Source organism: Oncorhynchus keta, chromosome 25 (assembly GCF_023373465.1).
Source record: "Oncorhynchus keta strain PuntledgeMale-10-30-2019 chromosome 25, Oket_V2, whole genome shotgun sequence".
NCBI classification, from domain to species: Eukaryota; Metazoa; Chordata; class Actinopteri; order Salmoniformes; family Salmonidae; genus Oncorhynchus; species Oncorhynchus keta.
Genome location: NC_068445.1, coordinates 17,103,182 through 17,117,917, shown reverse-complemented (window position 1 = coordinate 17,117,917; position 14,736 = coordinate 17,103,182). Strand labels below are relative to the sequence as shown.

The window sequence follows — 14,736 nt, the reverse complement described above, 5'->3', positions numbered from 1 at the left end:
ATTGATACATTCGTGTTGACATAAATTGGACTGGACCATGCCATTGGTTGTCGAGAACTTACCCAGTGTCAATGTTGCTACCAATCTGTCCTGTCTATTTTAGCAAATGGAAATTGCAGAAAAGGACTATATGATATTGGTTTGCATGGGTTCAGGTAACATCAGGTAACATTAAATATATTTCACTCTTACAGAAGTTTGCATATGGCGCACATAAACTTAATTAACAATCAATCAAGTGAATATGCCAGTCAACGGTTGGTTGAAGAGAACAGATACACGGAAAGACATTGACTATTAAAACAAATGAATGTCAATTTTGACTGAATAAACAGGCTAATGAACTCTGTTGGACTTGAGATGACAAGAGGCACTAAAGCTTCATTGTTTTATCAACTCAAACAATAATGTATGTAGGCTATTATTGTCGCGTAATAGGCTGCCCAAGGCAACATGAGTTGAATTTCAATGTAGGCTACAGTAAAATGATCACTCAATTAGGCGACCGGAGAGAGAAAGCATGGTCGTGGAGAGAGAAAGCGTGGTCGTGGATGCTGTGTTTTGATTGGGCGAGCCAGGAGACTCGTAATGTGCGCAGTCCGATATAAACCCGTGCAGACCAGCGCTCTATCTGTCATGCTCGTCAAAAGAAATCAGTGCACGGTCCATGGAAGCCGCATTGTGTAGATGGTAGCCTACTTAGTAACCTAATAGAATTACATTGTTGAAAACACGGCACTGTACATCTTCAGAGCTGTATGAACTATATATCAGACAAGCAAGAAACACTATTTGTATTTTGTTAGATCATCAGTGATTATTGAATAATGCCTTTGAGGACCGGACTTTTTCTTCTAATGGTGCTGATTGCATCTGCATATGAACTGGATCAGAACGAGTCGTATTCACCCAGAAGAGCCCGCTTTTCAGCAAATACCCCTTGTAAGTAACAAACAGTATCTTTTACAATATTGCATATTTTTGAGCGGATGCGGTGTTCTCATGCACATATATATTTTTTTTATCCTATATTACCTTGTATGCACTGCACAGTATGGGGGGAAATGTTTGCGATTTCATGATATGCAGCTCTGTTTCCAAGTGAACGAACGCCTTGATCGACAGAATAATGAATAGCTCGAAGGATAGGTTACTCACCGTTACCGGTGTTTTACCGGCAACAGATGAGTGCGATGAGTTTCGCAGTGACTGACACCTGTGCTTGAAAGCTGAATACCACCATCAGCTGTTGAATAAATGGTCTATGAACAAATGTCTTTGAATTAATGGTCGTGTGGGTTGTTTAAACCCGATGAGTGACCGGAGAAGAGAACATGAGAGAGATTCATATTTCTTTTAGGACAGATATGGAAATGCATTGATACAGGTGAGCCCACTTGTATCGTGTGGATCAACGCATCAATGGTTATTTTGTCACTGCCTTTACTGTATTATAAACACTTGTTTTTCTTATAGATTGTGTCACATACTCGACAAGTAATGTCGTTTCAGTGTTGCATATGTCATACATTCGTCTACCTGCAATGTTGCTTTACGCACCGTTAAAGATGTATATATTTTTTTTAACCACAAAATAAATTATTTGCAAGTGTTTGGAAACAACTATGGACCCATCGCATTTGAAATGTATTGGTATTCTTCAAAGCAGTCACCAGTGTAAAGTGAAGATACTATTGCTGTAGGATAAATAAATACGGACTACTGCACGCACCTGTGGCTACTGGCTACGGTCTTGACTGGATGAATGAAGCACCTAATGCCAGAACAAACTTGAAGGGGATAGGCATATCAAAGTGAAAGCAAAGAGGGTGGAAACACATAGAGATAGATAGAGTACTCATTTTTGTATCTGTGTCATTGTAGCATCCGTGACAGCATGGGCAGTGCCATTGAGACAATCTCCATTTTGAAGTTGTCCACCTCCTAATGGAAAGATCAACCAATGAAGTTGGAAGTCCCACCCAGTTGACTACATTAAGGGCTGGCTCTCTACTTTTGGGGGCCCTAAGCGAAATTTGGAGGGATCAGCCAATGAAGTTGGAAGTCACAACCAGTTGACTACATTCAGGGCCGTCTCTAGCCTTTTGGGGGCCCTAAACACTTTAGCATTAAAAATAAATCTAAATTCCAGAAATTCTACTCGTTTGGCTATGGGGTGGATATACATGTTGGCAGTTCTAAAGATAATTTCCTGCAATTCTACACATTTTGAGTGAGCGTGACTAACAAAATCAATGTGGGCCACCTGAAGGTCAGGACCCCTGGGCACATGCCCTTCGTGTGCAGTCGGTATTCGGTCAATATTACTAAAAAAATGTTAGCTGACATAGCTAACTGACTGACTTAACAAGAGAAGAACTGTTGATGCACAACCAAATTTCGAACTGTATATTTTACTATTCTAACTCTCAACGGTAAGTTGAGACACCGACTGAGTTCCTAAAATAAAAAGTGGCAGCCTGTAGCCATCCTTGACTACATTAAAATGGAAGCGCTCAATGGCACTGCCCATGCTAAAACGTCCGTTTGGCCACTAGAGGCCTATATCTTCTCTATGTGGAGACGTTCATTTCTTCGAGGAAGGAATGTTGGCCATTGACAAGGTGTTCTATCCAGACTCAAAGAAGTACAGTGTGCAATGTGTGACATGATCAGTCGCGATTTTAGCATGTAAATCTTGGTAGGGCAAACAGCCTGTAATCGAACCCGGGGCTGCAGTGGCGCATTAACACTAATTGTTGAATTTGCGATTTTCCAACTTGTGCAATGTTTATGGCCAATGACCACCGATACATTTTATCTATAATTTCTCTTCATATGACAAGAATTGAAAAGGATTTGCCAGTAGATTGCTGACTTGAAACATGACTACTGGTCTAGCTTGCTAGCTAAGATTTTGAAAGTATGATGACATGATCAGTCCAATCAAAGCTAAGGAAGATATAACGTGGTTTGATGTGATTTTATCTGTGGCCAATGACATTGAGCCTTCTTGGATGGGCATGTCTAATGTTAGTCTAGGGCAGCACACAAGGGGCCTACATTTGTTTTAGCTCTACCCGTAGATTCTGCGGTGACATAGTGTCCCCATGAGTGACAGAACACTGAGCCAATCACGGCGCAACTAGAGAACATTACCAACCCCTACGCTCCGTATTGTCCGCAAGCTGCCCCACCGACACAGAAAGCACTGAGCTAGGCTGAAACACCTGCATTTTGGAGGTGCCTTACTCAAGAAAGCAAAAAAAAGACCATGTTTGTACGTGGCTTTATTAAGTCAATTATGTTTGGTTTTTTTTCATTGTTTGCAAACTGATACATGACATGTATTAATGCCAAAATACCAGGCAAAACAGGCAATTTTTTTAAATTGATTTAGCTAAACAGGTGGGGCTCAAACCTGCCCTGAATGACGTGTCACCACTGGGCATGATGCTCGTCCCCACCCACTCATTCCAGTCTGGTCTCATAGACTAGATATAACATAGTAAATGTAAATCCAGGACCCTTATTTATGATATAACAAGGAAGGTTACTTAAGGCAAAAACAAAAGTAGGGTCGCTTGTCAGGGTGGATCGGTTGGCATATAATGCAAACTTCCAACAACCCAAAGGTTGTGTGTTCGAATCTCATCACGGACAACTTTAGCTAATTAGCAACTACTTACTACTTTGCAACTACTTATTATGTTAGCTAACCCTAACCTTAACCCGTTAACCTAACTGCTCCTAACAGAGCAGCACACCTTGCCCTTAACTGCACATGCAGAACTAACATCAACAACATGCATGTCAGTCTTTCCTGATTGAGGGTTGACAAGAAATGTACTGCATCTTGTCTAGTTTTTATGATAAATATTACTGTGATGAAAATTCTAGATTGTCTGCATAATCAAATAACATTCAGCTCAGACACCCATACATTTATTTAATTTATTTAATCTTTATTTAACTAGACACCCATACATACCCCACAAGACATGCCACCAGGGGTCTATTCACAGTCCCTAAGTTCAAAACGAATTCACGGCAACTCATAGTTTTATACAGAACCATTATCGCATGGATCTCTCTTCCATCTCCAATAGTAAAGCAAACAGCAACATTTCCTTTTAAAAACAGATTAAATAACTCATGGAACGGCAGGGACTGTGAAGGGACACACACAAGCAGACACACTCTAACAGTCAGATTCTTAGTTGTATTATTTATATTCGTTTTTAGTTGTATTGTTGCATCATTGCATTTTACATTTGTGTGACTGTCCTTGTTTATCGGTGTATCAGTGTTTTGTTACTTGTCATGTTTTTTTTGTGGGTTGCAGGAAGAGTAGCTGCTGCTTCTACTAAAGATAATGGGGATCCGAATGAACAAAACCACTAACCCTAACCCCTAGCCTAGCTAATGTTAGCCACTTAGCAAATGTTAGCATTAGCCACCTAGCCACATAGCTAAGGTTAGCCACAACAAATTGAAATTCATCAAATATTCTATGTTTTTCAAATTTGTAACATATTGCACAAATTACAATTTGTAACATATCATATGAATTGTAATTCGTAACATACTGTATCATCCAAAATGGAGTCTCCTGGATTTACATTTACTATGTGAAGTCCAGGTTGCTCATTCAGTAGGCTCCCTTTAAGTCCCTTTTCAATGGCTTGCCAACTGAAACTGCTCATAGTATTTCAACTAAGCACGGCCCCTTAAAAGTGATGATATTGTATAGCAATAAAAAAAATCTAAATGAATGGTCTAGGTCTACATTGCAGGGGGCTGTCTGCCACCATGTATTCTGTTAACCGGTAAATTAGTTGTTGGAATAAGTGCTCATGCACTCTTTCCAAAAATGTGTATATGAGATGTTTTTCTATAGCCTACATTCTCAGAAAGGCAGTTGTATTAACAGTCCCATAAAATGAGTAGGGCAGTGAAAGGCCTACATGAGGAGATAAGGGAATATATGAGGTGTTATCTAGGTGTGATCATTAAGCCCTTATTTGTTATTTAAACCAATGCAGAGGTTACATCAGACTAAGTATCTGCAGCATTGGCCTCCTTGGTCCTACCAATAAGAGATACAGAGGGGGTGTGCATCTTTAGAAATACCATTTCTATATTTCTATGCGTGCATCCACAGAATTTAGACATTATCTAACGACCTGAGAGAAACACGGTGGAGGGACAGTTTGATTAGTGATTAGAGTGTTGTACCACTTAGAGATCACTTATCTGCTTGACAGCCATAGCGATTCATTGCTGATTTGCTAGTTAATTAGTGTGGGCTCGGCTGGACCCAAAATGTTCAATGAATGAGAGTGCATCCATTTGTGATACAGTACATCAGCTCATTGTCACAATTGCTGTATGCTTACCATGAACTTGTCCCAGTCTTACTAAATGGACATTAGAGGCACTCATTGGAAGACATTTGGGGGTTTTCTGGATACTTTAGATCTTTGCCTTGTCAGAGTAGTTTACACAGCTGTGTATATCAGCTTGCTCTTTAATATTACGTCTGAGGCTATATTAATGTGACACATGCACATTAGATCTATTTCTGAGGAATGGGGCAGTGACCCATGGTGGCAGGGTACTTGACTGTACTGTTTAGTGTGCACAGTTCATGGTGATGAGTGTCAGAGGTGGTTTGGCACACCTTCCAATTGAGCATAATATTATTGCCTTGTCACATATGAGGGTAATGGAAACAAGGGGTCTGGTGCCAAAAGTGAAAGTTAGCTGAACCTGATCCTGAATAAGCAACACTTGCACCAGTGTGTGTGGGTGTGACATGCCATGACTCCATAAGAGACCTTTGGGTATTTGTGGTGCAGTTGGTCACAAGGCTGTTCCAAGAACCAAAATGCTGGAATATCCATAAAATTCTTTCCCAGGAAGAGGAAATGTAATTATCCTAAATTGTCTCCCAGTTTTAAAGGGTTTGACGTGTCCAGTGACCAGTCAAGTTGTAATTTGTCTGAATATTGATGATATCGGCATAGAATCAACTATGCGTGTAAATTCTCATCAGATCACTTCCTTGTTTGGTTCACAACCAATACAGACTTATCTTTCAATTCTTGTTGAGAGGTACATGGTAGCCTACCCCCTGCTAATGATCCCTTCCCTCTGTCTACAGCTGATGTGGCACGCTGTCTGAACAGTGCCCTCCAAGTAGGCTGTGGAGCTTTCGCCTGCCTGGAGAACTCCACGTGTGACACAGATGGCATGCACGACATCTGCAAGTCCTTTCTCTACAGTGCAGCTAAATTTGACACTCAGGTATGATCATTCTTCCTCTTCAAATCTGACACAATATGTTGCAGTAGATTGAACCTGTTAACTGAAGTTGAGTCATGTTCTGTGGTATGACTATAATATGTGATTTTGTGCAGGGCAAAGCCTTTGTTAAAGAGAGCCTCAAGTGCATTGCCAACGGCATCACCTCAAAGGTGTTCCCCACCATCCGCCGCTGCTCCACCTTCCAAAGAATGATCTCAGAGGTTCAGGAGGAGTGCTACAGCAAGCTAGATATCTGCACTATCGCCCGCATCAACCCAGATGCCATTGGAGAGGTGGCACAGCTCCCAAGCCACTTCCCCAACAGGTGAGTTCCTAGAAAACGTGGGTCAAAGGGCTTCCATTTCTGTTTAACTTCATCTTAGTACAACAAAAGCTATCCATTTGATACACTCACTCTATTGAAGCAAATACATTTCAATGGGCTCCCAAAACATACTTTGAAATTGTACAGCAACAAAAATGCATGCTGCATCCTCTTGTAGGTTTTACGGTAAGCTCCTCCAGAGCCTGATGGACTGTGATGAGGAGACTGTGGACCTGGTGAGGGCCAGTATGGTGTCCAGGCTTGGCCCAGAGATGACTATTCTCTTCCAGCTGCTGCAGAACAAGCCCTGCCCCTCGGCTGCTGCTGCTATTGCTGCTGCCATTCCAACTGGAGTGGAGGGCCGTGGGAGCTTGCAGTGGTCCATGGGTCCACACATGTATAAGATCCAGCCTGGTCTACGCAACAGAGACTCTGCCAGCCATTTAGGCAAGAAGCGTGCCACTGGTGACAGCTCCTAACTCCCACTCAGATCCGGAAACTACACACACCCCTCAAAAACATAAACAAGCTAACAGTGGTCTCTTCACTTGGGTATTTAAGAATCATTCCTCTCCAGACTGGAAAATAACATGCACCTCTAAGAGAATAGCCAATGTGTTTCAAGTATGTTTAACATCAAAGTTTGAGTTGTTGTGTGAGGTACCTTAGGTTTGAGAGGATCCCCTCCCCTAAACTATTTCCTAATTCTTATCACTCACACTGTTTGTTCATTGAACATGTTGTTATTGTAGCACCACAACTTGGCCCTGTTCATTCCTGTTCACCTCCCATACTTGATATAGTATCATCTGAGAGCCAAGTATCATCTGAGAGCCTAGTGAGGATGATGTCCCTCTAAGTTTTCTGTCTAGGATTTCAAGCATAAACCTGCAGGTATGGTTCATATCTATAGAGCACAAGTGTTTCCAAATAATTTCAGTTGCAATATTCAAATGTGCATCCATTAGTAGAATATCAATTGATAAGTCAACAATATCTTCATCAATAGATCATTATTAATAGACGTTTCATACAGTTTATGTGAGATATTTCTATATTATGAGATTAGTCAAATGAGTGTGCTATATAAATCAGTGTCATGTAGTCACTGACACAAACAGGATTTATTTATTTATTAATTATTAGTCTCAGATGGCCACAGCTAGCTCTGTGAGAGAGGCGTGTCCCTCAGATGAGAGCAATCCTAATCAACTTTGCGCAGGAAGCTACTTTAGACCGACCAAATAACTTGAAACCACCCAAAATGTTATTCAAACCAGACTTAAATGTGGTGGAAGGTGTTTAGCTAACGCCAAATACCAGAGAATATAGCATTGTTTAGATACAACTACATATGTTCTGTCCTGAAACACTCAGTTCACAATAAGTACGGACCAGCAGTGTAACTTATGAGCAGGTGACCCCCTGAGATTGATAGAGGTCACCCCCTTGGACTGATGAACAATATTCTCCCTGGTGAATATGACACAGAGGGGTTGGATCATACACACTGACTTCCAGTGTTGATAATGACTATTTAAAAGCCTTGTTGGTATAACATTGATATTTATTTTCCTACTATATTTAACTTGTTATTTTATGATGTTGCTGTAGTTTTAGTTACAGATATACAATTTTAAAGTGCAGTTTGGTCATGGCTCCTATTTCAATGGGGGCTCATGATCAAATACTATAGTATCTGCCACTCTCCACACTTTCCCCTCTGTTGACTGAATAGGACTCATGGTATGACTCTGTGCTGGACATAGGGAACAACATTGTCACTTATGTACTGTTGCAAGGGGACTTTGTGTTTATTTTCCAAACCCAGTTAATAATGTTATAAAGGTAGAGAGAAAGTGTGGTCAAGCCATTCATTGTACATTTAACAAACAGCTAAACTTGAAGACGGAACTGCAAAGTATTTGCTGAATCTATTCTTAACATCATGCAAAATAATGTATCTCTCAGAAAGCTTACCCTAGTGACATAACTCCATTAGTGCTTCAACAGGGGGAGATTAATTCATAAGATGTTGAGCAGTGTATTCTCACAGTGCACATGCCTGGCTGAGGGAGATGTACAATAGGGGGAGATTAATTCATAAGATGTTGAGCAGTGTATTCTCACAGTGCACATGCCTGGCTGAGGGAGATGTACAATAGGGGGAGATTAATTCATAAGATGTTGAGCAGTGTATTCTCACAGTGCACATGCCTGGCTGAGGGAGATGTACAATAGGGGGAGATTAATTCATAAGATGTTGAGCAGTGTATTCTCACAGTGCACATGCCTGGCTGAGGGAGACGTACAACAGGGGGAGATTAATTCATAAGATGTTGAGCAGTGTATTCTCACAGTGCACATGCCTGGCTGAGGGAGATGTACAATAGGGGGAAAGATCATTAAAGAGATGGTGATGGTTTTACAATACAAAATCATTTGAAATGTTAAGAACTCACAAACCTATGCAATAATCTGTCATATGGAGGATTCACAGTAACACACAAACATGCCCTTTGTCACAAACAAAGCCAGCTGATGCTGAATATATGTGGCAGCAGCTTATTTGCTCCCATACTTATAGTGAAGTAGCAGACAACGTGCCCCTGGACTCCCCCTTTCTGTTGCTGACTTTGTTGCTGTGGTCTCTGTTGTATTGTTTTTTTGTTTAGTATTTTTCTTGGGATATAATATCTTGCTTTTAGTAGCAATATTGTGTATATTCAAAATAAAAAAGTAAGGAAAAAAAATCCCTCAGAAATGTTAAGACTGTATTACTTATGTTACATGTGCACTTTGCATCTCTTATGACCACTAAAGGGCCACTGAATCGTTCAACACTTGTGATGGGTCCTTTCTGTACTGTTAATATCTCTGTCTGTAATAGCTGGACAAATCCAGAACAGTTGCTGCTAAAGAATAGCTTGCTCCCTTGTATGATGGATTATAATTTCCCCTAAAACATTTACTTGGATACATTTGGTAAAAACCCATTCACAGAACCTAGCATCAATCTGTAAACTTGCATTTTACCATTTACATTCAGTTTGGCACTTCTTCTGGAATTTGTACATTTCTTTGAATGTTGCTTGCAGTGAATATATGCCAATGGTGTTCTGTTTATTTCCTCTCCCTTGAGACTATGCTTATACATCCAAGTTCTGGGTAACTTCAGAGAATGTATCTTATATTGAATGTCTGTTCTGATGAGGATGTGCCCAAACCTAGATGGTTCATTAACGTATTTTAGAATGTGTGTTTCGTTTAAAGGTGGTGTATGAAAGTCTGAGAATTAAATTAAATTAACAGACTTACAAGTCATATTTTGTTATTTCAAGACATGTTTTGTTCATTAGCCTTTTATTGCAGTGGGCTAAATCAGGGTCAACAAATCTACTTTAGGTGTGTTCATAAATTCACTCTGAAGTACCAATGTGCTCTGGGTGTTTGTAAATTCATAGCTTTTTCAGAGCACACACTGCACGCTCTGGCTGAGGAGTAGGATTGATCCAAGCTTCCTGACCTCACAACTGCACTTAAGCACCCAAGCTAACTGGCTGAAGTTTGCTTGCTAGCTACTTCCAGACACAAATGACAGAACACCTCACTCTGACCATTTTACTTGCCCCAGCAGAGCTGGTTTTCATGTTATGTAGAGCGTTGTTGACTAATTGTGCTGCTGGCAACAATTTAATTATGTTTTTTGCTAACATTTACTGACACCGGTCATAAATTGCTCAGTTATTCTGTGCTTTTGCACATTCAGACGAGAGTGCCCGGAAATCGGAGTGGATTTACTAACGCACCCTTTGAAACAAAGGTATACACCTCACACACGTGGTTATGGGCTTGATAAATGATGACACCTGTACCATGTAAGATATAGAGTTGAAATGTATTCCATTTTAAGTTTGCATCCCAATATTACACTTTGTATACATCACAGAACACTGAAATATAACAAAACCTTTTGCAAAGAAACACCGGATCTTATGTGTAAAAAAAATACATGTTTATGAATTATGAAAAATATGAATAATTCCACCCATGAGGCCACTAATTCCAGCCAGTTGGTCATTTGACTGCAGGAAAGGGCTACGCTATTTGTTGCAAATCAAGATTAGGGTGAATTTTGGGTGGTAGGCCTACTGCATTATTAGCTAGATCTATAGCTAAATCTATCCATAGTGAAATCATCAGGAGCAGTTTCTTTTGATACACTATACGTTTAGGGCAGGTTGGGGACTGGGCTCCCTGAACTCTGGAACTTCATGGTACTCGTTCTTCTCAAGACTTGAAATCAATATAAATACAGTATATGTATACTTTTGCCAGAATTAAAACTACTGGGTGATTAATAAGAATTACATCTTAATCGTAGTGACAGTTACTTTACTTTCAAATTCGTAGATGAAATTAATCAGTAAGACATTTGAGGAGATTGCTTGCTGAAGTTCCTAATACAGTAGCTACTGTATGTTAAGCATGATTGATCCTTGTAAATCACTTGCACTTTAATACATACTCATCTACATATATACCCATACTGTAGATATGTATGGGTTTTTTCTCTGTGCTGAAACTTATGAAAGATACAAATGTATCATCTGTGTGTCTTTGCTGATTAGAAATAAACTATTATCATATCTGGCATATGGTATCAAATGTGTTGACTGCGTTCATTTTACTAACATGTAAACTTTGTTCTGCTAACACGTACTGTACATCTAAACTTCAAATCTGAAAAAGTGCAATTATTAGCAGTGAATATCTATAAATAATTGTACTGTAATGAGTTGTTATTTGTCTGATGATATTACAAGCAGTTCCATCACTTGAGAGTAGATGTGCATATCACAATGGCCAATATTAATCTCCAGTCTGATTCAGAATAGGGAAGCTTGCTACCAATACCATAGAATATTACACAAGCCAGCCATATCTCCTCAGTGCTTTCTGGCTGTGACAAATCTGCTAGGACACATGAAGTAGAAAACAAGGACAAATAGAGCATGTCCTTATGAAAATGAACTTTCTTAAACTTGAGCACAAACGAGCTGAAACTGCAAAGTGCCTGTATCATTGGAGTGCCCCAGGAAAAGAGAGAGTGGTACGCAAGTGGCTGCATGACCGCTATCTCAGTCAGAGGCAGATATCATTTCATGCCAATTTGGAAGAATCCTGTAGGGCTTTCTCATCAGCAGCACTCCAGTCCCAAGGAATAGGTGATGCAGCTTCTCTCCATAGAGTGATTCCAACATGTTCTGCTTTTAAAGAGGCACTCACATGGAAGTCATCAGCCCATTCTCTTGCACAGTGCAGAGCACTAGCCTCTTTTACTACAAGTATAGATATTTAAAGACCCAATTCAGCCATTTTAATATCAAATCAAATGTATTTATATAGCCCTTCGTACATCAGCTGATATCTCAAAGTACTGTACAGAAACCCAGCCTAAAACCTAGGAAAACTCCCTAGAAAGGCCGAACCCTAGGAAGAAACCTAGAGAGGAACCAGGCTATGAGGGGTGGCCAGTCCTCTTCTGGCTGTGCTGGGTGGAGATTATAACAGAACATGGCCAAGATGTACAAATGTTCATAAATGACCAGCATGGTCAAATAATAATAATAACAGTAGTTGTCGAGGGTGCAGCAAGTCAGCACCTCAGGAGTAAATGTCAGTTGGCTTTTCATAGCCGATCATTAAGAGTACCTCTACCACTCTGGGACAGGTAGCACGTCCGGTGAACAGGTCATGATTCCATAGCCCCAGACAGAACAGTTGAAACTGGAGCAGCAGCACAGCCAGGTGGACTGGGGACAGCAAGGAGTCATCATGCCAGGTAGTCCTGAGGCATGGCCCTAGGGCTCAGGTCCTCCGAGAGAAAGAGAGAAAGAGAGAAAGAGAAAATTAGAGAGAGCATACTTAAATTCACACAGGACACCGGATAAGACAGTACTCCAGATATAACAAACTGACCCTAGCCCCCCGACACATAAACTACTGCAGCATAAATACTGGAGGCTGAGACACTATGGCCCCATCCGATGATACCCCCTGACAGGGCCAAACAGGAAGGATATGACCCCACCCACTTTGCCAAAGCACAGCCCCCACACCACTAGAGGGATATCTTCAACCACCAACTTACCATCCTGAGACAAGGCCGAGTATAGCTCACAAAGATCTCCGCCACGGCACAACCCAAGGGGGGGCGCCAACCCAGACAGGAAGATCACGTCAGTGACTCAACCCACTCAAGTGACGCACCCCTCCTAGGGACGGCATGAAAGAGCACCAGTAAGCCAGTGACTCAGCCCCTGTAATAGGGTTAGAGGCAGAGAATCCCAGTGGAGAGAGGGGAACCGGCCAGGCAGAGACAGCAAGGGCAGTTTGTTGCTCCAGTGCCTTTCCGTTCACCTTCACACTTCTGGGCCAGACTACACTCAATCATATGACCCACTGAAGAGATGAGTCTTCAGTAAAGACTTAAAGGTTGAGACCGAGTCTGCGTCTCTCACATGGATAGGCAGACCGTTCCATAAAAATGGAGCTCTATAGGAGAAAGCCCTGCCTCCAGCTGTTTGCTTAGAAATTCTAGGGACAATTAGGAGGCCTACGTCTTGTGACCGTAGCGTACGTGTAGGTATGTACAGCAGGACCAAATCAGAAAGATAGGTAGGAGCAAGCCCATGTAATGCTTTGTAGGTTAGCAGTAAAACCTTGAAATCAGCCCTTGCCTTAACAGGAAGCCAGTGTAGGGAGGCTAGCACTGGAGTAATATGATCAAAATGTTTGGTTCTAGTCAGGATTGTAGCAGCGTATTTAGCACTAACTGAAGATTATTTAGTGCTTTATCCGGGTAGCCGGAAAGTAGAGCATTGCAGTAGTCTAACCTAGAAGTAACAAAAGCATGGATTCATTTTTCTGTATCATTTTTTAACAGAAAGTTTCTGATTATTGCAATGTTACATAAATCTGTCCTTGAAACAGTTTTGATATGTTTGTCAAAAGAGAGATCAGGGTACAGAGTAACGCAGAGGTCCTTCACAGATTTATTTGAGACGACTGTATAACCAACAAGATTAATTGTCAGATTAAACAGAAGATCTCTTTGATCCTTGGGACCTAGAACAAGCATCTCTGTTTTGTCCGAGTTTAAAAGTAGAAAGTTTGTTTTCGAATGACATCCCCAACAGGTAAAATATATAGTGAAAACAATAGTGGTCCTAAAACGGAACCTTGAGGAACACCGAAATGTACAGTTGATTTGTCAGAGGACAAACCATTCACAGAGACAAACTGATATCTTTCCGACAGATAAGGTCTAAATCAGGCCAGAACTTGTCTGTGTAGACCAATTCGAGTTTCCAATCTCTCCAAAAGAATGTGGTGATCGATGGTATCAAAAGCAGCACTAAGGTCTAGGAGCACGAGGACAAATGCAGAGCCTCGGTCTGATGCCATTAAAAGGTCATTTACCACCTTCACAAGTGCAGTCTCAGTGCTATGATGGGGTCTAAAACCAGACTGAAGCATTTCGTATTCATTGTTTGTCTTCGGGAAGGCAGTGAGTTGCTGTGCAACAGATTTTTCTAGATTTTTTGAGAGGAATGGAAGATTCGATATAGGCCAATAGGTTTTTATATTTTCTGGGTCAAGGTTTGGCTTTTTCAACAGAGGCTTTATTACTGCCACTTTTAGTGAGTTTGGTACACATCCGGTGGATAGAGAGCCGTTTTATTATGTTCAACATAGGAGGGCCAAGCACAGGAAGCAGCTCTTTCAGTAGTTTAGTTGGAATAGGGTTCAGTATGCAGCTTGATGGTTTAGAGGCCATGATTATTTTCATCATTGTGTCAAGAGATATAGTACTAAAACACTTGAGTGTCTCTCTTGATCCTAGGTCCTGGCAGAGTTGTGCAGACTCAGGACAGCTGAGCTTTGAAGGAATACGCAGATTTAAAGAGGAGTCCGTAATTTGCTTTCTAATGATCATGATCTTTTCCTCAAAGAGGTTCATGAATTTATTACTGCTGTAGTGAAAGCCCTCCTCACTTGGGGAATGCTGCTTTTTAGTTAGCTTTGCGACAGTATCA

General features: G+C 40.9%; 1 protein-coding gene across 1 annotated transcript; it reads left to right on the top strand.

Moving 5' to 3' along the window:
• The first annotated feature begins 649 nt into the window (after positions 1-649).
• On the top strand, positions 650-9,958 carry stc1 (stanniocalcin 1). Its single transcript, XM_035735975.2, has 4 exons — positions 650-942; positions 6,167-6,309; positions 6,423-6,634; positions 6,813-9,958. The coding sequence occupies exons 1-4, from the start codon at positions 828-830 to the stop codon at positions 7,111-7,113; spliced, it is 771 nt and encodes a 256-aa protein (XP_035591868.1). The 5' UTR covers positions 650-827; the 3' UTR covers positions 7,114-9,958.
• The last annotated feature ends 4,778 nt before the right edge of the window (positions 9,959-14,736 follow it).